Source organism: Lissotriton vulgaris, chromosome 1_1, assembly GCF_964263255.1.
Source record: "Lissotriton vulgaris chromosome 1_1, aLisVul1.2, whole genome shotgun sequence".
Taxonomy (NCBI): Eukaryota; Metazoa; Chordata; class Amphibia; order Caudata; family Salamandridae; genus Lissotriton; species Lissotriton vulgaris.
In genome coordinates this window covers 308,025,105-308,048,508 of record NC_141685.1, presented here as the reverse complement: position 1 = coordinate 308,048,508, position 23,404 = coordinate 308,025,105, and the positions used below count along the sequence as shown (strand labels likewise).

General features: G+C 46.8%; 1 protein-coding gene across 1 annotated transcript; it reads left to right on the top strand.

Moving 5' to 3' along the window:
- Positions 1-249: 249 nt before the first annotated feature.
- On the top strand, positions 250-22,852 carry LOC147747093 (uncharacterized). The gene is made up of 2 exons (XM_086965776.1): positions 250-1,489; positions 22,809-22,852. The coding sequence occupies exons 1-2, from the start codon at positions 250-252 to the stop codon at positions 22,850-22,852; spliced, it is 1,284 nt and encodes a 427-aa protein (XP_086821902.1).
- Positions 22,853-23,404: the final 552 nt, after the last annotated feature.

Genomic DNA, 23,404 nt, shown 5'->3' with positions numbered 1-23,404 from the left:
GCTCCTCGCACATCGCGCGCCTTTAAGACTGCATAAATCCTGGTCTCAACGAACGCCTACCGGAGCGTGTCCGGATCAGAGCTTGGCTCTAGGGGAGTTTTGTGTGTATACAGGGGTCTCCTTCCACCTCAATCTTGGCCTCACAGAGTGTTGAACCTTACGAACTACAGTGTGTGTGTGTGTGTTGGAGGCACCCCTGGGCTGCTCCCCCCCTGTAGAAGTTCCTCCTCACCTCCCTGCTTTAGCGTTATGGCATACTACGCCGAGGAGGATAACCAATGGGTAGAATACAACGAGTATGAAGAGTATGAGCCACAAGAAGAACAATTGGAGGAAAATTTGGTTGAGGCCCTGGATACCCATGTCCAAGGGTCAGTTAATAAGGCACTGATCAAGGCTCTCAAGCCTTTTACTAAACCCCTTCAGAAATATGGCAAGAGGAAGTTTAAGTCAGCCCGCCAGGGTGATACCTCTACTCAATCCTCGGCCCAGGTGTTAGCACAGATGGCCAGGAATGTTATGAAGGATCATGGCTCGATGATTAATGATACGTCTGGGGATTCTTCCCCGACCCCACCTGTCACCTCTGATTCTGAGGTGGAATCGGTGACATCCAGGAAGAAATCGAAGAAGGTGAAACACACCGCTTATAAGGCTGATGATAGTCAGGCGCCGAAGAACCTTCTTTTTGATCCAAATAACATCGTGCACCCTAGATCCACGGAATGGGTGCCGTGCCCGGAAGTGGCGCATTATGTGGGTAACAACCTGCGACAGGGTTTTGACAGTGGTGTGAGAGCCACGCTCAGATCTGAATGCCCCAGACCATCCTTGACAGGAAAGGTAGCAGATACGCCGGACTTGGATCCCACGATGGCGGCCTTTATGAGGAAGTTTGCGAAGGATCCTAAAAAGGGGCTGGATAGGGCCTGGCGGGGGTGTCAGGACAAAATGTTGGATGTCGCTGGACCCCTCACGAAGATACTAGACGCAGCAGTTAAGGCAAAGGATAAACATGTACCACTGGATGTATCGGAGGTCCTAGAATGGGCACAACGTGCCATGTGCTTCTTGGGGAATGCAAATGTGGCCCTGTCTACAGAGCGGAGACGCTCTTTTCTTATGAGAATCGATTCCCAGCTGGCGGAAATGGCCCCTTCCGAACCTGGCTCCCTTGCTAATGGTATGCTTTTTGGGGACAAATTTGTTAGAGAAATGGGCAAGTACGTTGCCACCTTCTCCGCGCTGGACCGGGCGCAATCAAACATCAAGAGGGTATTCCACACTGGTGTTTTTGATAGGGCCAGACGCCCACGAGGTCGAGGGTCCGGCCGAGGTTATGCACAGACCTCGCGTGGAGCAGATCAAAGAGGCAGAGGCAACCGACGCTCCAACTTCTACCCCTCCCGCGATAGAGGAGGGCGAGGCAAAGGGCAGAGAGGAACCTATCGTGGACAACAGAGTAATTCTGGAGACAACTCCTACTCAGGTACGACTTTTGTGTCCGTCAGAACATATGGTGGGAGGCAGACTGTCTCTTTTTCTCCACAGGTGGCGCATGCTCACGAACGACCCATGGGTGTTACAGACAGTACAGGGATTTCACATAGAGTTCTATGCCTCCCCGATACAACGGCGGAGACCGAATCCCCTGCATTTTTCCCAGACAGAGCAGAGTTTCATCGACATAGAGATATGCTCCTTACTCCAGAAAGGCGCGATTGTGGAAACCGCCCCACACGACCTGGGCTTCGTAAGCACCGTCTTTGTGGTTCCCAAAAAGGACCAAGGGTACCGGCTGGTGTTGAACCTCAGGGAGTTCAACGGCTGGGTGGTGTATCGACACTTCAAAATGGAAGGTATACACCTACTGCGCAACATCCTCCTGGAACAAGATTGGATGGTACGCCTGGACTTAAAAGACGCCTACCTGGCAGTGTCCATTTACCCCCCACACCGGTGGTTCCTACAGTTTCAGTGGCGCAACCGGTGGTTCGAGTTTTCCGCCATGCCCTTTGGACTGTCGTCCGCCCCGTGGTGTTTCACCAAGTTGATGAAACCCATCGTGCAGAGCTTGAGGGAAAGGGGCGTTCGCCTCATTATTTACCTCGACGACATACTAATTTTAGGTCGGTCGCCGGAGATGGTGTCACTCCATCTGTCATGGACGATTCAACTTCTTCAGGACTTGGGTTTCCTTCTGAATTTACAGAAGTCCATCTTGAGACCTTCTCAGGTGATGGAATTCCTGGGTTTCCAGGTCGACTCGGTGAAAGCTCAATTACTCTTGCCCCTCAAGAAGAGAGTGGCGATCAGGAAGGAGTTGAGGAGAGCGCTTGTCTCTCCGACAATCTCCTTGAGGACTTTGGCGCGCTTGGTCGGGCTTCTAGCTTCGTCTATCCAGGCGATTTTTCCGGGCCCTTTACATTACAGGGCCCTGCAGCAATTGAAGGCGTTGCACTTGCGCAAGGGTCTGACTTACGCTCAACAAGTTTCTCTTTCGGCAGAGGCTCGTACGGAGATGAACTGGTGGTTAGAGCATATGGATGCGTGGAATGGCAGAGCCATTTTCGCGGCCACCCCGGAGGTGGTGATAGAGTCAGATGCCAGCCGCTGGGGCTGGGGAGCCCATTGCGGCTCGGTGGAGACGGGGGGTCGTTGGTCCAGCGACGAGCTGAGTCTCCACATCAATTGCCTGGAACTCCTGGCGGGTTCCTTTGCGATTCGCACTCTGTCTCCTCAGAAAGTGTCATGCTGCATTCTCCTACGCATGGACAATGTGTCCGCGGTGCGATACATAAATCGCCTAGGAGGCACCTGGTCTCGGCTCCTGGTGGAGATAGCAAAGGATTTCTGGCACTATTGCCTAGCCCATCAAATTTCAGTGACGGCGGAGTATATACCGGGGTCCGCCAACGTGACAGCGGATTGGAACTCTCGGTATTTGAGAGATGCGAGCGATTGGAGGTTGCACCCCGGGATCTTCAGGGCATTGAACCACAAATGGGGTCCGTGTGTGATGGATCTTTTTGCCTCACGGCTCAACAGGCAGCTACCCCAGTTTTACAGCTGGCGCCCGGACCCCTTGGCGATCAGCTCGGACGCCTTCCTTCAGTCATGGACGACGGGCATTCTATATGCGTTTCCTCCGTTTTTCATGATCCCGAGGGTTCTGGCTCAAGTTCGGAGGCAGAAGGCGGAGCTGATCTTGATCTGGCCGTGTTGGAAAGCACAAGCGTGGTTCCCGGTAGCAATGAGTCTCACCTGTGCAGCGACGGTGCGGATTTCATCGTTTCCGGATCTTCTTACGGACCCGATGGGTCTTCACCACCCGTTGGTCCTTCAGAATCAGTTGTCCCTCATGGCGTGGAGACTTTCCGGTGCCGTTGGCAAGTGCCGGGAGTTTCACAGGACACTGTCTTTTTCTTATCACAGGCATGGGCACCTTCCACCCACAAGCGCTATGAGTCAGCTTGGAGACGATGGGTTGGTTGGTGTAACGAACGGCAGGGAGATCCGATGGGATCCGATATCACTGTGATAGCGAATTTCTTATCTGAATTGGCGCGGTCAGGAATGGCTTATCGATCAGTGAATAACTTCCGATCGGCAATCTCTGCGGGACACCCGCATGCTGAGGGTAAACCTGTTGGGGAACACCCCCTGGTGTGTAGAGTAGTCAGGGGGGTCCGCTTAGTGAATCTCCCTCAACCCAGGTATACTGAGCTCTGGGACGTTTCAGTGGTCTTACGTTTTTTGGCGGCCTGGCCAGCTAATGAGGGTCTGTCTCGCAAACAACTCTCAGCTAAGCTTACACTTCTGCTCTGTTTGATCTCATGCAGGCGAGTGTCGGATATTCGGGCCTTGGATTTGTCAGGTAGAGTATTCACTCCCACAGGAGTTTCTTTTACAATCTCTAGACGTACAAAAACACATACAAAATGCATTGCTTATCCTGCATTTCCTCATCATAGTAAATTATGTGTGGTCAAATGTCTGAAGGTATATGAGGATTGTACTAGAGAATTTAGAACTGGTTTTGGTCAATTGTTGATTTCATTGCAGAGACCTTTCCGCCCAGTCACCAGTGCGACTCTGGCCAGGTGGGTTACCTGGTTGTTGAACCTGGCAGGTATTGATACCTCTAAATTTGGGGCTCATTCTGTGAGGGGGGCTATGGCCTCAAAATCTTTTGGTGCCGGTTCTCGGCGTCAGGATATCATGACTGCGGCAGATTGGTCATCTGACTCCACCTTTAAGGTGTTTTATCATAAGCCTATTGTGGATGTGGCCTCGGTGGTGGTGGAGAAACTTTAAACTAGCATAATCTGAGCCTCCGTGGACTGACATAGAATGAAAAATTGTCTAGCAAACGCGACAAAGAATTTTCAATTCTATTAAGGACACGGAGGCGAGGATTATCCCACCCGGGCTTGCAGAACTGTATTCTCATGCATTATTGTATGGTTTTGTGATATATTGTACCCACCCGAATGAATGTTATGGCTTGTTGTATTTCCAAGTTTGGGAATGGCCATTACGACTTATATTCTTGTTTCAGGAGATCAGCACAAGCAGACATGAGATGAACAGCCTATGATCTGGAACTGTGGGACGTGGTACAGGAGGTGACTTCCTCGACGATGGATGCGATAGTTGCCACGTTGGCCTCCGGTCTCGTTGGACTGATGGTGTATTCGCAAAGAAAGAGGAGGTCGTATGGATAAACATGGACAGTTATATATTGGACTTGTTAGTGATTGGTGCAGACTGTTGGAGGGGGTTGTCCTTCTGGGTTCATGCCAGTTTAAAGTTTTTATTGGCTGCTGTTTTTTGTCAGTAAAGTGAAGAGAAGCATAATCCTCGCCTCCGTGTCCTTAATAAAATTGAAAATTCTTTGTCGCGTTTGCTAGACAATTTTTCATTCCACATTGTGAAATGCTTCCTCAAGTACAACTGATTCCAACAGCCAATCACAGTATTTTCCAATGAAAAGAAGAAAAGCCTTCATGAAACCAGTGAATTCCAGCCACTTACAGTCGAGTTCAATTTAATATAATCTCCAGGAATGGATGTTGCTCATCCAATAATATCCACAGTTGTTCAGGAAGGGACCAATAGGCTTTAAGAAAACAAACTTGCCGAAATAGTAAAAGGAATAGTCCAAAACAATGTTTTCTCTCGTATGGGTGCTTGCCCGATCGTCGCCAGTGTTGAAAAGTGCCTTCTTATGATAAATGCATACAAAAATGAAGAAGAAATGTTGGCGGCTTCAAAGACGCCTTTATTGTACATCCAAGCAGAAGATCAGGTAACAAACGAATGAATCAACCGTTCTCCCCAGCTCCCTATATTGCCGGCTGCCTATTCAAAACTCAACATCGCTTGCGGCTGCTCTCAGCCGCCAGCTCGCTCCCTGCACACACACGGGGTACATTTGAATACATATAATTTGCAACACACACACAAGCGGCACCTTCAAATGCATACAACCCGCACGCGGCAATACAGCAACCACTCAACTCACACGCGACCCATTCAAAACAACACCACTGATATTATTCCAAGTTGACATGTGCGCGAGAGCGCCCATGCCAACTTCGAACAATAACAACATACCACAAAATCTGCCCCATAATATGTTCAACTCAAATTTTCTCACCCATGTACTTAATTTACACGCTCGTTTCACAGCAGTGGCACTGGCTAAATTCTCCCCTACAGATCCAATGGCTGGTGTCCAGCACACTTTCCGTCTGTGTGCCCGGGTTCCTTCCTGAGAGAGATCATGACTTCAAGGGAAGGAAGGCCTGTGGTCAGTGCTTACCTTTACAGCCATGTCCCTGGGGCTCTATCTGGCTCTGGTTCTGCTTCTAGGGATGCTCAGCTGCCTCCAAGTGCTGCCTCTGTTAAGCCACTGCTACTCTGTACCGACTGACCACTCTGCTTCCTTACATGCTGTTTATGCACAGATAAAATGAAAGCAACAAAAAAAAGCTATGTCCCACTCTCAGCGAGCGAAGAGCTGCAGCCGCAGACTCCTTGTCCAATTGCCATTTAGTGCTACAGGTCCTGGCCAGTCCAGATGCTGCTCCCTTGCTGAGAGCAGCACCATGATTTAATTGGGCAAGTGAACCCTGAGCTCATTCTGAGTGCAGTAAACTGCATCTGCCCACCCTCCTCCCATCACTATGAACAAATAGTCAATGATGGTGGTCAGACTCTAGTGTGCATGTCGGCTGGTCGCAGAAAGGTCGGCCAACCTGACATGCGCACTTTGAAGTGTGAGTGTGTCAAGGTGAGCCTATATTGTATTTTTAAGCCCCACCCACTCAACACCAAGAAACCTTGTGCATATTGTGGCAAAAAAGAAAGTGCAGCCCCGCAGCCAGCAATAAAAATTAAACTGCATTCACATTGAAGTCCGGATCTGGGGGGTAAAACTAGGAGGGCAACGCCCCCCCAAAGTTCTAATAAAGAAGCCGCCTTTGGTGTTCCGCATCACCGCACTAAAATGCAAAGTCATGCATTAGAGCGCCTCTTCAGCTGGCAAGCACCAGAGAGCTGCAGTATAATAATTTTAACTGTCTGAGCAGAGCTGGAAGCACACAGTCCATGCTGCTCACAGCTTGGGGTTGGCTCAGTTGTACTCGTTCTAGCTACATTCACCAGAGTCATTCTGATTCATGTGACGTTACATCACAAAAGTGACTGGAATAATTTGTCCAATAGCTACGCGGCCGAGACACACTTAGGTGAGTCACTCTTCTGACACCCCGACTTTATAATCAGAACCCTGTTATAATTTGAACTTAGAATATTTTTGCCTTGACTTCATGTTTTTATTGCTGCATTTCATTGAGCTTAGGCTAATTCTCTATATTGGTTTGATATACATTTTTAATAACTATTATTTTCGCTTTATGTAATGCTCTTGAATAATTTTTAATAATCCTTCATGGTTTGCATTTTATTCCTGAGTCCAGAGAGCTTATATTATGAAATGCTATTGGATTTATTTGTGTCGGGTGTCATGTAGGGACACATTGCCTTTTCTAGTCCTGAGGTTCAACACTGTCCCCGATTCTGCATTGGCACCTTATCTTTCTTGTCAGAATATCTGAGATCACCTTAACTCACTCAAGGATGCACGTGTATTGATTTTCTTCCCCTTCCAGCAAGATACCTCAGAAAGACCATGGACCTATTGAATCTGTGATGAAGGAGATCAGGTGCATATGATGGCAACCCATCACATTGCATGGAAGGAAACCGTTTTTAAGGGTCTGGATAGAGACAGGGTGAGCTGTTTTGCTACAGTCTTAGCTGTCTGGCAAGACCCTGATGTCACCACTACACAAAACAACACACAAACACACACTATGCAGCATGGTTTGCATTGTGTAATGTACAGACAGGGGCTTGGATTACATTTTGCAGATGTTTGCACGTTTCAAGAAGCTCCTTGTGTTTTACATACTGTTGATCCAGCACCTGGCCAATCTCTTACCATTGATTATACGATGGACATCCGTGGCTCACACAAGTAAATGCTGCAGGCGGTGGGGCGGGGTAGGGGCGGGCGGGGTGGGGGGTAGTGGAGTCTGACATACAATGGCACTTCGGAAACTAACTATGTAAATAAATAAAAGCACTTTCCTTGCACTCGCTGAATCGCAGACTTTAGCGATGCGACGAGCGCAAGGAAAGTGCTCCACTACCCACACCCCGCCCCCGCCCCGCCTCACCGCCTCACAGAATTTGCCTGTGCGAGCCGTGGCTGACAATGGATCTTTCTTTGTCGACTGAGAGGTAGAGTGAGTTAGCTTAGTCAAGTTAACTGCTTCGCTGCAGCGCACATTTCTCCGCTGTGCTGGTGAATCCTACGAGTGCTCAAATGGGACAGCCCCCAGCCATCCGACGCACACGCCCACCGTGACGTCAGAAACACCGAAGAGGTTAACAGTCAAGTTTATGTAAATTAATCCCAAGACCATGCTGTAAAGATACAGGATAACAGTAGAACAGCCAAACCTCCTAAAGAAGTTCAGGCACATCAGTATGAGACAAGCAAGAAGTTCAGTCACAGCAACACATAACGATTAACAATAGGATTTGATGCATAGAGAATAGTCTCCAATCCTCTTTCTTAAACATTAATAATAATTTCTAAAGTCATCTAATTTAGAGTCTGAACCATCGAGGCTGTTTAAGTCTAAAAGAGTCACAAATGTTGGGAAAATGCAGAAAAAGAGAAAAATGCAGGAAGGTGTCATCATAGCAGAAGCTTGATCAAGAGTCTTCTAAGGATAGGGAAATAAGTGTTAGCCTAAGTCGCAATCAGCAAAGAGTCAAAGTGGAAGCATAAAGGTCTGTACCTCTCAAAGTACAAAGGAATAGAGTCACAATCAACCTGTGATACCACCAGTTAATACGGAACAAATATTCCTTTCCGTTCTCACGTTGTGAGCTACAAAATTGGCAAATTCTCCCAGACCAGACCTGTGAACCATATCGCCCTTGGGTACCCTCCAACTCTTGATACATTACTGAATAGGGATTGTCAGTTAACACTCTGGCTCTCCATATTCTTGTCAAGGTCCTCATCTCAGACTTCCTATCACTAATCTAGGGGCATATTATCAAGGGGGTTTATCTCTGCTTTTTTGGCTTTAAATGCCAAGAAAGCGGAGATAAAATTATCTCCTTATTACCTAGCTGTCACTAACACCAGTTAGCGACAGCTAGTAGGAGATAGCGACCATCTTGGGCCCCACTTTGCATGTCAGTGATATTTATCACTAATGACATGCAAAGTGGGCGTGCCAAGATGTTAGCGACTGAAAACAGTCTCTAACATCGCTATCTCCTATTACCAACTTTTGGAGATATTCGCGCTAAGCGGGAATATCTCCAAAAGCTAACACCTGCTCTGAGCAGTTCTTAGCCATGTTATCCAATGGGAGGTGGATAACATGGCTAAGAGCATTAGCTCGCTAATGCATGAATATCGCTGACTTTTCAGCGATATTCATGCTTTGCGGCGATTTTTACCGCATTTGCGTTAAACCTTGGTAATACCAAGGTTTATGTGCGATAAAAATCGCCGATGTGCGGCGATAATTTTTGTCTCTAAACAAGTTAGAGACAAAAATTATCGCTAGTTGTTGGTAATATGCCCCAAAGTGTGCCAGCTATTCTCAAACTAACAAACCATGTGAACGTACCTGCAAGAAAAAGATGCACAAGCAGACATGAAAAATCAGCATTTTATACAGAAAGAAATACAGGCCAACTTAAGTCAACGTGAAACAAGACTTGATGGTGCACATTCAATACGTGTTCATATGTGCACATACAGCTACAAACACATGAAAGATGTCAGTGCATAAATTCAAAATTAGACTCAGGTTGCACATTAAGTAAATGCAATATAATTTGAAATACATGAACATGAATGTAGCTGTGCACTACATTTTAATTGCAAATGTGAAAACAGTAGTACCCACGTTTACATAAATCTTTCTCGTTTCTGAAGTAAATACATTTTAATAGTGTGAGGATGGCGTATCAGATTCCTAAAGACTTAAGACTACATTTCATTTTATTGGGGAAACCAGCGATCCGGGCAGGACTACGACCTCCATCAGCCATAGAGGCAAGAACTGCCACCCCCACACTTCAGCATGCCTAGTTCGCGCTAAAAGCAGCATCTGTGTCTTGCAACACAGGTACGCCAGTGATCCGGGCAGTACTACGGGGACCACCAGCCATAGCCGCCATGCCCACCTGTCCGCACTTCAGCACGCCTAATTAGATGATGCACTCATTTGTTCAATCCATGGCCCCCCTCAAATTACAAACTAATTTAGCAAAAATATATATTATGGCCTATGTCCCGAAGCGTATTCGGTTTTCTACCCTCACCGTTAGCCAAAATTGCTTGTAAAGCACAATCACTTTTTCCTAGCTAGGGTTTACATTTGATGCAGGCGGCTCCTGGGCACCTAATATTACACAGCGTAGGCTGAAGCTATCCAGGGCAGTTGGCTCCCTCTTCAGTTTGCCTCAGTACCAGTGGGGTGGCTTATTCCATTATTGCAGATGTATACAACTCAGTGTGTCCTCGTAGCAACATACAGGGCTGAGATATGAGGCATTGCAACTTCCGAAGCCATTCAGGTGGAGCAAAATCATTTTTTCAAAGAAATCCCTTTCTGTTCCTATGTCCTCTTTTCATTTTATTTGTCATGACGAGTTGGGCTTGGATTATGTGGGTGACCAGTGCAGTCTTAATGCATGGGCATGTTGCCCGATGGCCCCACAAGCACTGGGGCCCCTTTTTTTAATGTCAAATCACTGATTTTGTTTTAGGTACCAATAAATATACGGTTATCTTATCGATAATTTACATTTTTATTCCTGTGAATGGTTGTGTTGGCAGGGACCAGTGCACTGCTTTGTCTGGGGGTTTTATAAAGTTGTTAAGACGGCCCTGTGGGTGATCGCATAACAGCACGTCCTCCCCTGTCGTGGTTTTCTATTGGGCAAACAGGGGAGGCTCAGACTAGAGATTTCACTGATGACTGCCTCGCATGCGATAAAGGCCTTACCATCCCATGGATGGCATACGTGCAGGATATTTTTTAAAATATTGGGCTATCCCATGTTTTTTTTTATGCAGGTTGCAGTACTAATGTAAATAAAAAGTATGTGCAATTGTTACTACATAACCAAGCCCACTCCCTCAGAGTCAGTGTGCAAAAACTTAGCAGTCTACCTGAGCCCGAGCCTAAATAGCCCATTGACTAAATATCTGTTCAGTGCACGTGGATGCTGGGAATACAGGGCCTTATTTATGAGGCCTTGTGACAGTTTTGTGCTTCCGTTGCATCACTTTTTGTGACACATTGGCGGCGTAAAAGGTGCCTTCTGTTGCACCCTAATTACAAAGTGATGCATCTAAGCAGATGCATCACTTATTAAACCCCTGCGCTACATTATACCTGCATCAGGTATAATGTATGCAGGGTGGGCCTTCCCACGTATGTAAGCCTTGTAGAAGTGACGCATGGAAATCTACCAGATTTCACTGCTCCACTTCTAGGGTGCAAATGTGCCAATATCTTACGCCTGCCTCACAACAGGCATCAGACTGATGCAGGCCATTTCATATGGGGCTTGCCCCATGTGAAAGGACACATTGCTGGAGTTAGTTAACTTTTGTGACACACTCCAGCAATGCGTCACTTTTGCGCCATACAGATTTGTCAGAAATACTGACGTTTCTGTAACTCCTTGCGACATGACGCATCATACAGTAAATATGACGCATCAATCATGTCACAAGGAGGGCGCACTGAGAAGTGACTCATCGCTGCTTTCACGCAGCGATGCGTCACTTCTCATAAATGAGGCCCACTGTTTGTTGTTCTGCTTTAGGGCCGACAGAGTTAAGTACCTACTGTGCTTTCCGTTGGGCTTTCAGAAGAATCTTAGTACCAGACCCTGCACCTGTGATGGTAAATCCGGGCAAACAATGCTGCGTTTTACCTTTTTTGTGATTTCTTTAAGAAATACTCTAAACAATTTTGAATTCCTGTTATGAAATCTTGGAATTCCTCTCAAGCTTTTCCTTTTTTCATAGTAATTGATTGATGGCGTGTCATGTTATTATATAGGCCCCTTTTTGAGAGCTGTTGTGTGGTCACAAAGCACAATGGACTTTGAGTAATATATCATCACTTTTATCTGACATGGCCGCATATGTATGTGTCTTTTTGTGCTGTATTGTACTGTGTGAGATTACTCGTCATGTTGCCTTAAGTTGTGCTCACTGTATTTTTATTCATATTTGCCATTTTTATGTGTAGATGTGTACTTTCATAGGGGATTTCACACCTGAATAAAGTTATTTGACGACTTTTCACTTGACTGCATTTCAAATTAATAAAGTTAAGGTACACAGAGGGATATTCCCAAGAATGTTTGATAAACATCTAAAAATTAGTTTAACACAACCGTTCACATCGCAGTCTATCACCAGAAAATAACGGCGTGTTAACGTTGTATTCACAACACTGCTGTACCATGTGATAGGCCACGATAACAGGTCAAATGTCCGCGATAAAGTCAACGCAGCACTGCAAAAATGCGAAACAGGAACGCAAAAAAACTTGTGATGAGGCCAATCGCAATACAAAAGTAGCGAAAACCAGCGACAGGCCTGCAATTCACACGCGTCATGCGGGAAAAGGCACTATAAAAGCAACAAATAAAACACACCAAAACCAAATCTAACTGCGTAGCACCATGGATGCACCGGGACCGAGTGCAGAGGCCAATGCGAACCCCACAAGCCCCACAGACCACAAGCAAGGGACCTCGGGTCGGGAAAGGGCAAGGAGAAGAGGAAGAGGAAGACGGGGTGCAGTCTGCAGGAAAACCAGATCAGCGTCACGTAGGTGACAGACCACTACCATCAACTGAATGCCAATTTGACAAACGTGAATGCAGTCAGAGTGTAGAGGAGGTCAATGGGGTAGGCCAAGAGGCGTGGGCATGATGTGAACAGCCAAACCAAGCAGAAACCCCCTGACAACAGGAAGGCAGCAATGGCGACTGGAGGTTGGAGTCCTGCGCCACAGGAGGAGCTGGAGGAAATGGAGGCCACAGTCATCAGTGTGGAGAAGGTGCAAGGAGTTGGGAGTATGGACACAGCTCGATAGGACCTGACACAACATCAACAGGGTGAGTAACGACAAGAGACTGGAGGGACGGGGGGAGATGGGTACAATGGCATACATGCACCACGATGTGTAGCACACTGCACACCCACAATGACCCAGGATCATGTCCCTGATCCCCGTGGCACACTGCAGCACACACACATAGCAATCACAGCACATCCGATGACAATGTGGTACAAAGTGCAACAACAACACTGCAGAACAGAGGACACAACTGGGTCCGCACATGCTTAGAAACAGGCCAATCACATCTAACATAGCAGGAAACTGTGAGATTGAAATGTACATGTACAATCTCACATCAGTCATGTAATCCAAATGTCCACTGTCCCGCATCAAATATTCAACACCTCCCAAACAGTCACAATCTACATTGTCATACAGTCTGCATGCAAACAAGAACAATGCGCCAACATACATGTCAACACAATGTCAACATGCATCCCCCCTTTCACATTGCAGAGGGACCAACAACACCTCCAGCAGAGCAGACCAAACAACACATCAGTGATGCTGGAGAGGACCACCACATCTTCCACACCGACGCCCTACAACAGCTCATGGACATCTTGGGCAATCCACCCCTAGGAGCAGGGCAGCCAAGCTACATAGAGTAGACCTCAGCCCCTGAACAGACCACACAGCAGGAAGCAACCACCATCACGGCTGGCTCCCAACACTTCACTGAGGCACACATCGCATTCCAATGCCAGGTGTCAGAATGCCAAAAGGAGATGCCGGAACTGGTGCGGGTGTGGTCAGAGCTCACGGAAGCCGAACTAGATCACATAAGTGGGTGTCTAAGTCCAATCAGGGACCACCTGCACCCCACAAAGGAGACTCACACTGAAACAGAGACACATGCATTTGCACAATTCCTGTAATGAACCACGCCCAGAGCCCCGGAATTATCATTCACACACCCATCGCTGGACCTCCGTACGACGGCCCAGTCCACTCTTCTTATGTATTGAGTGAATGACGACAAAGCTACATGTCCAAGGTCTTACCCACTGCTTACCCACTGCTGGCGGTGACATGGTTGCGTCCGTTGTACACAGCACAATGTAATATAGGGCCCGGGGCCCTCATGCATACATTATAATAATCCACATTTGTAAGCAGCTAGATCACCGTTCGATCCCCGGCTCCGGCGGCAGGTTGGCCCAGCACCATGTGACTCTGGGCAATAGCTTGCTTAATGTTCCCGAAGGCCCCCAGCGCCTGGAGACCCTTACGGGTGATTGTGCGCTTTACAAATGTGGATTTATTATTATTATTATTATTATTAAAGTGCGAACCATCACCCATTAGGGTCTCTAGGCACTGGGGGGCGTCGGGAAGATTAAGCAAGCTATTGCCCAGAGTCACATGGTGCTGGGCTAATCTGCCGCTGGCCCCGGGATCGAACCGTGATCCCCAGATTCCGGAGTCAGTCACCCTGGCCGCGGCGCCACACCTCTCCGTTTATGACCACATGGACACACACAGATAGTTTGTTGAACTGGCTACGGGCACATGCTCCTGGCCCCTTTATTGGTAGGGTCATTAGTACAGTGACGCCTGTGCTGGATGTGTGTGGGGTGAGTGTACGCCAGCCCACAAGGAGTGGTGGGTGCTGGTAACAACTTGTATGAATCTCCATATACATATAGAACCACATAGCCATACATTAATATACAATATCATCTAAGTGCTCATATCTGACTTTAAGTTATCACATAAAGAACCTCATATAGTTCAGAGAAATATAGAGAGAAAGCATAGATATTTAAGAAAACGTGAATGATTCTTTCATAGTGCATTGCTACTATCCTGCCCAGATTAACTTAAAAGATTTGCAGAAAGGACAGTTCTCTATGTTGAAGGACTGAACTTGATTCGTTGATAATTCCTGATATTGAATCTGTAACATAATTCCATGCTCTAGGTTAGGCATTCAATTAGGTTGTACTAGGCCACTAAATCTGATATTTTATTTTTATTTATTTTTTATTTTGAAAGTTTTATATAGCGCGAACAAGATCTTTGCAGATATCAGAGCACTTTACAGACGAAGGTAATAGCATGTGAGTACATAACAATTGGGGTGGGGAAGGTACATGTGGGAGCATAGTCGGACTCAACAGCATAGTCAGATCAGACAGATACATCAATAATGATACAAGTACAAATAAGTAATAGTGTAAACAGTCAGGAAGGTCAATAATACGAGTCATACAAAAATGCAAAAAAAGAAAGAAAAAAAATCAGCAGAACTGAATGGTACAGCGACTGTAAATATCATACCAAGTAATAATTCAAGTGTATTTAGCCATGAGGATAGCTTTTACTTCTTTCTTAAAAAGTATGGTGGAGGAGAAGAGCCTGGTTTCAGGGGGGAGTGAGTTCCAGATCCTAGGTGCCATTCCTGAGAAGGAGCGCTTATATGTTTTTTCCTTGCAAAATCTTTGGGGCTTTAGCAAGAGATTGTTTGTGCCTCTAGTGTTTCTGGAGCCTCCAGAAATCGTCAGCTTCTGAGCAAGGTATCCAGGTGAGCTCAGGTGGACAGCCTTGTGCGTCATGCAGGCGATTTTCAGATGTATTCTGGCTTCAAAAGGCAGCCAGTTCAGGGATTTCAGATCAGGGGAAATGTGTGAATGTTTTTTGATCCAGTGATGAGTCTCGCTGCGGCGTTTAGAGAAGCTCTTATGGGTGCCGTAGTAGCTAGGGGGAGACCTCAGAGGGCGATGCTGCCGTAGTCTATACGAGGGATGACTAGTGCTTGTACCGCAGTATGGAAATCTTTGGCTGGAAGGAAGGGTTTGAGTTTCCTTAAGGTATTGATCTGGTAGTTCGCACCCTTAGTTGCTTTGTTGATGTGTTCCTGCATGTTGAGGTTGGTGTTGAGTGTTATGCCTAAAGATTTTGCTGAGTCCACGATGGTAGGATGAACATTGAGTGCCGTTAGGTGTTTAAGCCAAATTTGAGCGGTAGTGATTTTCGCGGGAGGTGAGATCAGGAGGAACTCTGTTTTAAGGGCATTGAGTTTGAGATGATTAGCGGCCAGCCATGATTGGGTGCTTCTGATCGTTGAATTCAATAGCATAATGTCTTTGGGTGATTGTAGTTTGAGATAAAGTTGGGTGTCATCGGCGTACATGTGGAAGTGAACATTGGATGCTTGTAGCAAGGTGGTGAGCGGCTCCATAACTAGGTTAAACAAAGTAGGGGATAGGGAGGATCCTTGTGGGACGCCTAGCGATACAGGTATTGGCGAAGACATCAAGTTGTTACTCTTGAATTTCTGCGATCTGTTGTGTAGAAAGGACGTGAACCACTTGAGCACAGTTCCAGATAGACCCATTCTTGTCTTTAATAGATCGAGTAGATTCTCATGTTTGACGGTGTCGAATGCAGAAGAGAGATCAAGAAGGATGAGGAGGCAGGTATCGTTTTGATCTAGGATTTGGAGGGCGTCGTCAATTATGTGAGTCATAGCCGTTTCTGTACTGTGGTCTGCTCTGAAGCCTGATTGATGAGGGTTGAGTAGATCAAACTGATTGATGTGTTTAGTCAATTGTATTTGTGTGCATTTTTCCAACAGTTTGGCAAGAGTCAGAATATTGGTAATGGGACGGTAATTATTTAGATCCGAGGGGTCGGCTGAAGGTTTCTTTAGTAGAGGAGTGACTTGTCCAACTTTGAGGGAGTCGGGGATGGTCCCTTGTTGAAGAGAACTGTTGATGATTTTAGTCCAGAGTGGGAGGAGCGACGGGGTAAGGTCTTTGACAGCGTTGGCAGGAAGGGGGTCCGAGAGGTGATTGGCTGGTTTCACAGTGCTGAGCAGTCTACCAATTTCTTCTTCCGAATAGGTGACAAAGGATGACCATGTAGCATTGTTTTTTGGTTCAGTGGGAGCTGTGCAGTGGAGTTTGGGGTAAAGACTTACGTCAATGAGGAGATCGTTCCTTATGTTGTCGGTTTTTTGGGTAAAGAAAGAGGCGAAGTCTTCACAGGTGGGTGCTTCGCCCAAAGTGCTGAGTGGTTGAGGTTGTTCCTTGGACTGGGTTCTGATTAGCTCAAACAGCTTTCTCGGACGATTTTTGGCTTGGTCGAGCTGACGGCTGAAAAAGTCTGATTTTGAGCGTTTTATTTTCCTGAAGTAGGCATTTCTCTATTTCTTCAGCGTTTTTAAATGCAGTGCGGAGGGGGCTGATCTCCAGGTGCGCTCTGCCATTCGCATGGCCCGTCTATCGTCATTGAGACTCCCGTCGTACCAAGGTTTGGACATTTTTGTGGAGGCTCTTTTTAGCTGCAAGGGTGCAGCTTCATTAACTATAGAGGTCATAGCGTTGAGATAGTGATCCGTCAAGGATTGGACATCCGTAGTGCCGGTAGGAGGAAGTAGAAGGTTGCAGCTGTTGGGGGGTAGAGAATTTGAGTCGAGTTTTTTCAGGTCTCTTTTCCAGACTTTGGACTTGATGGATTGAGCCGGGTTAAATTTGACTTTTTCATTGATGAAGAATGTGACAATATGATGATCTGACCAGTCACAGGGTTGGATAGATTCGAGTTGGATAGAGTCCTCTTTGGAGATGATAAGGTCGAGGATAGAGCCTTTCTCGTGTGTCGGGCTGTTGCATATTTGGGTGAGGTCCAGGGCGTCGGGGAAATTTTTAAGACTATTTACCACCGCGTCATTATGATCATTCCAGTAGAGGTTGAAGTCACCAAGGTATATTTGTGTGAGTTGTCGCCCGGAATTGGTTGTGATCAAATCCATGATTTGTTGCGAGAAGGTAAGGTTGTCCCCTGGTGGGTGGTAAATGCCGTGAAGAAAGCATATCGGTTTGCCCCCCCTGATAATATCGAGGCAGATGTATTCACAGGAGGCTGGGGAGGGTAGGGAGGAAGAGGTTACTTTCAGGACAGAGAGGTTACTCCTGTGTATACATGCGATTCCACCACCTTTTTGACCAACCCTGTCTAGTCTAGTGATGTGGTAGTTGGGGGGAACCAGTATGTCCATTATAGGTGTAGAGGATTCAGTTAGCCAGGTTTCAGTCATGATGATTAGGTCAAGGTCCAGTGTTAAGATGAGGTCAGCGATTGTGGAGGAGTGCCTAGAGGCCGATCTGCAGTTGATGAGGGTGCATTTGAGACGGGGTGTGTCGAGGGTGGAAGGGGGTTCTAGGGAGAGGGGGACTTTTCTCAGATTACTAAGGATAGAAATTCTATTGTTTAGAGTGGGGGGTCTAAGGGGATTTGGATGGATTGTTGGAATGGCGCGGAGGGTGGTGGGTAAGTTGCTATGGGGAGCTGGGTCGTAGGAGCGGAGGAGGGTGACTGTGTTGAGGTCTGATAGTGGGTTGCAGGAGCGATGGGGACGGTTTTCACGATTGCGAACAGGGATTGAGGTCGTTGAGTGGGAGCGACAGCCGACCGGGTGGAGGTCCTGTTGTGATGGGTGGTGCTGGTGGAGTGTGTGCCGAGTAATTGTTTAATGATGTGAATGTCTTCTTTGAGCTTGAGGAGGGTGGTGGGTGAGGAGTGACTGGCATGCGTGCAGAGTAGTTGTTTGATGATGTGAATGTCTTCTTTGAGCTGGAGGAGGGAGGCCATAACGTAGTCTGGTGTGGGATGTGTGCTGGCGGTGGGGGTGGGAGGGTTGGGGCGGATGACCTAGGGGGAGGTTGGTGGTATGGAAGAGGGTATTGGTGGTAGGCGGAGGGTGCATGGTGGAGGATGGGCGTGTGTTAGTGGTGATGGGGGCGCATGTAGGGTAGTGGGGGGTGAGAATGGGGGGTGAAATGTTGTATATGGTTCTTTTTTGATGAGGCGGAGTTGAGTTGAAAGAGGCGGCTTGTTCTGTGTGCTTATTCAATGGGTGGAAGTGGGGACTGAGAATGGGGGGGATAAAGGGTGGGGTTTGTCTGTGTGCGTGTCGATCTGGTGCTGAACTAGGTTAGGCAGATTGTGGGTGGGAGCTGTGGTGTCATGGGTGAAAAGAATGGGAGTGTGGGCTGGTGTACTGGGGGAGGGGGTACGGCTGGTGTATGTGGGGGACAGATCTATGCCTGTGACTGAGGGGTGCGGGGTAGCAACAGTAGATGGGTGCATGACTAAGGTGCTGGTGGTAGAGGAGAGGTGCGCCTCGTTTTGTGGCTGAGCTGGGTTAGAGGCGTTGTGGTTGGGGGCTGTGGTGTCAAGGGTGAAAGGAATGGGAGTGGTATGGTCAGGGTGTTGGTGGGGGGGAGGGGTTGCGGCTGGTGAGTTTGGGGGAGTGTTCTAAGTCTGTGATTGATGAGTGTGAGGTGGCTGAGGTAGATGGGTGGATGACGACGGTGCCGGGGGTGGAGGAGAGGTGCATGTCGTTTTGGGGCTGGGCTAGGATGGAATGGTTATTGTTGTGGGCTGTGGAGTCAAGGGTGATCGGACTGAGAGTGCTATGAATGGGGGTCCGCGGATTGGAGAGGTGCTGTATGAAAGTGGGGAACAGGTTGTCTAGTAGTTCCAGGTTCCTGTCTGTGGATTGGATTAGGACAATCCCGTTGTTATAGATAGTGATGGTGGTTCTGCCCGAGAAGAGTTGGGATGGAGTGATGGAGAGTGTTCGGCCATGAGCGGATTTCCTGGAGTTGGAGACGGTGAGCAAAGAGAGGAACGTTTTTCTCCATTGGGCTCTGCGTGTGGTGTGAAAGATCATATCAGTGTTTACGGCACCATTGACCGGTGAGAAGTAGGTGTCTGCAAAGGGAGTATCAGGGTGAGACCTCAGTAAGTTGTGTTTAAAGCGTTTAGCGGCTTTTTTGGTGAGTGTGGGTGGGTAGTTGATTCTAGATGTGTGCTTGCCGATGAGCTCCATGTTGGGATGACAGAATAGGTAGGTGTGGGCGGGCGCCCAGTAATCGACGGTTGTAGTGTGGTGGGTGCGAGTTGCACAGATGTAGGGTGCACAATAATGATATATGGGAGCACAATACAGGCGCCTACACTAAAAACCAGTTGCATGGAACAACAATGACACTAGTGAGCAACCAAAGTATATGAGGTAATAGTTGGTGCATACAGGAATAAAACTAGGAATGGGAGCAGGTTACATAAATGTAACGGGTCTATGTGAGCAATTAGTCGGTGCGTTACAGGAGTAAAAAGTGAAGTCGGTGTCGGTTGTAAACGTGTACAGAGTACAATGTAGTTATAATACTGACGATATACTAGCATGAATTACCGATGCAGACCGTAAAATGCCTGAATCAAAAGTGACAATAGTGATTAGTCCAAAAAAGAGTGGTCAAAAATCGATGAGGTACATGGATCAGTAACAAAATAGAGCTGCAGCAGAAGTTATATGTTGTATAACATAGTGAGTAGTCAATAATAAATGAGGTACATGAGTCCGTAGCCAAAATACCGAGTAGTCAAATAGTAGTCAAATAGTGAGTAGTCAATAACAAATGAGGTACATGAGTCAATAGCCAAAATACAGTTGCAACCAGAAATTAAATGAGACATAAAGTCCCCCTAGTGAGCAGCCAAAAATATATGAGGTAGCAGTCGGTGCATACAGGTGAAGAAAAAGTGGAATGTGCAGGATACAATTAGGAATATAGACATATGAGACCAAAAGTGACCTTAGTGAGCAGCCAAATATGAGGTAGCAATCGGTGCATACAGGTGAAGAAAAAGTGGAATGTGCAGGATACAATTAGGAATATAGACATATAATACCACTGTAAAAGGCAGACACCCTATCTTCGGCTGGCGTATAAACATATGATGTAAATATATGAGGTAACTGTGCATTACAGGTGAGGAAAGAGTGAGATGTGCAAGATCCAACTAGGAATATAATGCCCCTGTAAATAAAATACCACTGTAAACATATAATATAATAACATATAGTATAGTAACATGTAATACCGCTGTAGAAAGGCAGACACTCAGTCCTGAGGAATGACTAGTCCATGATGGTCGTAAATAAAATACCACTGTAAGCATATAATATAATAACATATAGTATAGTAACATATAATACCACTGTAGAAAGGCAGGCACTCAGTCCTGAGGAATGACTAGTCCATGATGGTCGCCAAGGATAGACAGTCTAAGATGGCCGAACCGATATGGGAGATAGGGGAATTAGTCCTCTGTCTGCTGCTATTACTTTGAGCACAGGGAAGGGCAGTTTCACTTTCCATTAGAGCAAGCACTGTTCATAGCATGATGGGAAGGAGGCTTATCTCTACTTCTGGTAGTCTTGTGTGGAGGAGTTGAGCTGGGAGCCTCGTGGACATCAGAGGCATGAGGGGGATTTATTGCTACAGTTTTATGGCCCCAGCCATTTTGAACAAAGGAGATAGCTTAGAAAATGTGAGCAGGGGGGTGGGGTGAAATAAATACCTTATGCGTAAGCTGCAGCGTGAGCATGTTGAGTTTGCCAGCAACGTTTTGCAGTTGTAGTCCTTAATCAAAGCGTGTACAGGTCTGGATGGGGGCCTCTCTCAGTCCTCAGATGTCGCTGTCACCTCCAGCCTCCACTGATCCGACGCCTCTCCTGGTCCCTCCCGGTCCCGTTAGCTTCAGCTCTCACTCCTCTGAGCAGCGGTGCCACACAACTGCTGCAGAGCTAGCGGGAGGGGGGGGGTCCGTTGTCATGGCCGCGGCATGATGTGGGCTGGTCGCAGCAACCGTAACAGCAGCACTCGTCTCTGCCGTGGAGCGGGCGGGGGGGGCTCTCTCTGCCCTCCGATGCCGCCGTGACTCACTGCTGTGGAGCCGGCGGATCTGCTCCTCTGCTATTCTCCGCTGGTCGCAGCAGCCAGTGCAGCAGCCCGCGTCTCTGCCGTGGAGCGGGCGGGGGGGGTGGGGCCTCACTCAGCCCCCGGTGCCGCCGTGAATCCTCTGCCGTGGTGCGGGCCGAACGCAGGACAATCCGCGGTGCCGGCTCAGCCATGGCGCCGTGATGGGGGTATCTGAAGACACGGATCCGGTGGCAGGTTGCGTGGCTCAGTCACCGACAAAGAGTGCCGGCTCAGCAGGCTCCCGGATCCTCAGGCTCCAGCCTCCTTCAATCAGGTCTGTGGGCAATCTGGGCAATCGGTTGCTTGTGGTACCGCTCAGTCTCGGTCTCGGCGGCGCGATGAGGGTGCATGAAGGCGAGTGTCCAGTGGCGGCTCAGCAGGCTCCCGCAGCTTCAGGCTCCAACCTCCATGAATCAGGTCAGCTGGCCGCCCGGGCAATCCAGTTACTTTTACTCCAGTTACTTTTTCTGCTTTCGTTCCGACGAGCTGGTGGGTGCTAACAGGGATAAAGCCCGGTATGGGATCCACAGCACTGGGAGCTCTTCACAGGAGCTCCTACCAGGCGGCCATCTTGTTATTGCTCCTTATATATTGATATTGATGGTCAGTAATAATTCTATTAGAATGCAAAGTGAATGGAACTATTATCTGAACAGACTTACTCTTAAGATTTAAAGAAAAGACGGTTCTCTAAACTGCAGGCCTGTACCAATTATCTGACTAGACGTAATACTTGATCTGTAACAGAAACCGTATTCTATGTTAGTCATGTGGTTTGATATAATGTTAGATACACTTGTTATGTCCAAATGGTGACATAGCGATAGTTACGCTAGAATAATAAATCTGTAACATACGCTAGAATAATACAAAAGAGCGATAAACAACAAACACAATGAACAACTTAGGTATGTACCTGATAATCTTGTATTTGTGCAGAGCTATAATGCGATGACCGACGATACGGCCAGATATAGGTAAAGCCTTCCTTTGGTTTCACATAAAAAATAACCAAATTCTAGAATCTAGCAAAAAAGAAGAAGAGGTCTGATAAGAATTATAATGGCTGCCCATGAACGCAGGAAAAACATACACACACGATAGCCAAAGATTTACATGATAGCAATCCGTGTATCCAAGCTCACGTTTACAAAACGGTATATTAAACTGAAGGATGTAATCAGATGAGCGGCTTCAATAGAAGGAAATGAATAAAAACTCAATATAAAAACCAAACTTAATTCTCTATGGAATAATGTAATATTATTTACAGGATTACCTGATGCAGATGATGCCTACTCGATAAAGCCGGGCTGAAAAAGGGCAACCGGCGTCGTGCGTCACGGGGCAAAATATCAACCATCTTCATCGTTCTACTGCGTTAAATACTCTATGATCCATCACGCAAAAATACGAGCGCAGTAATATTAAAAATAAAAACAAGCCGGAGCGTTTCTTAATATTTAACAGTCTTTGATGAAATCCCTAGATCAAACATGAGTTGTCAAAAAATAATTTTACCAAAGATACTGAGATTTAGTTCTATTCTTGACACTCCCGAATCCCTGCAACAATGGGAATTAGGTGAAGTAGAAAGAGAACTATTTCCAAAATATCAGTTTGTTCAATCGTGATTTTTTTTTGATCTTCACCAAACTTTATTCATAAGAACAACTACATCTTATTTTATAATATTATATAGTAAATTATTATCTATACAATATGATGAAGATAATTATTATCAAAGACTAGACTATAAGTTCTCAAAAAGATTTTTTTTAAACGATCACTAATAGCGCTAATCAAATACCTCAAACAAATGAGGTGATTAATTACATCGTGTTAACCTCACTAACAGTATATATAGGC

What these genes read in the sequence shown, in the direction of transcription:
- LOC147747093 (XM_086965776.1), top strand. Translation starts at nt 250, where the DNA reads ATGGCATACTACGCCGAGGAGGATAACCAATGGGTAGAATACAACGAG. An exon ending in TGGAGACAACTCCTACTCAG is followed by an intron (nt 1,490 to 22,808) that starts GTACGACTTTTG and finishes TATTATTTACAG; the next exon opens with GATTACCTGATGCAGATGAT.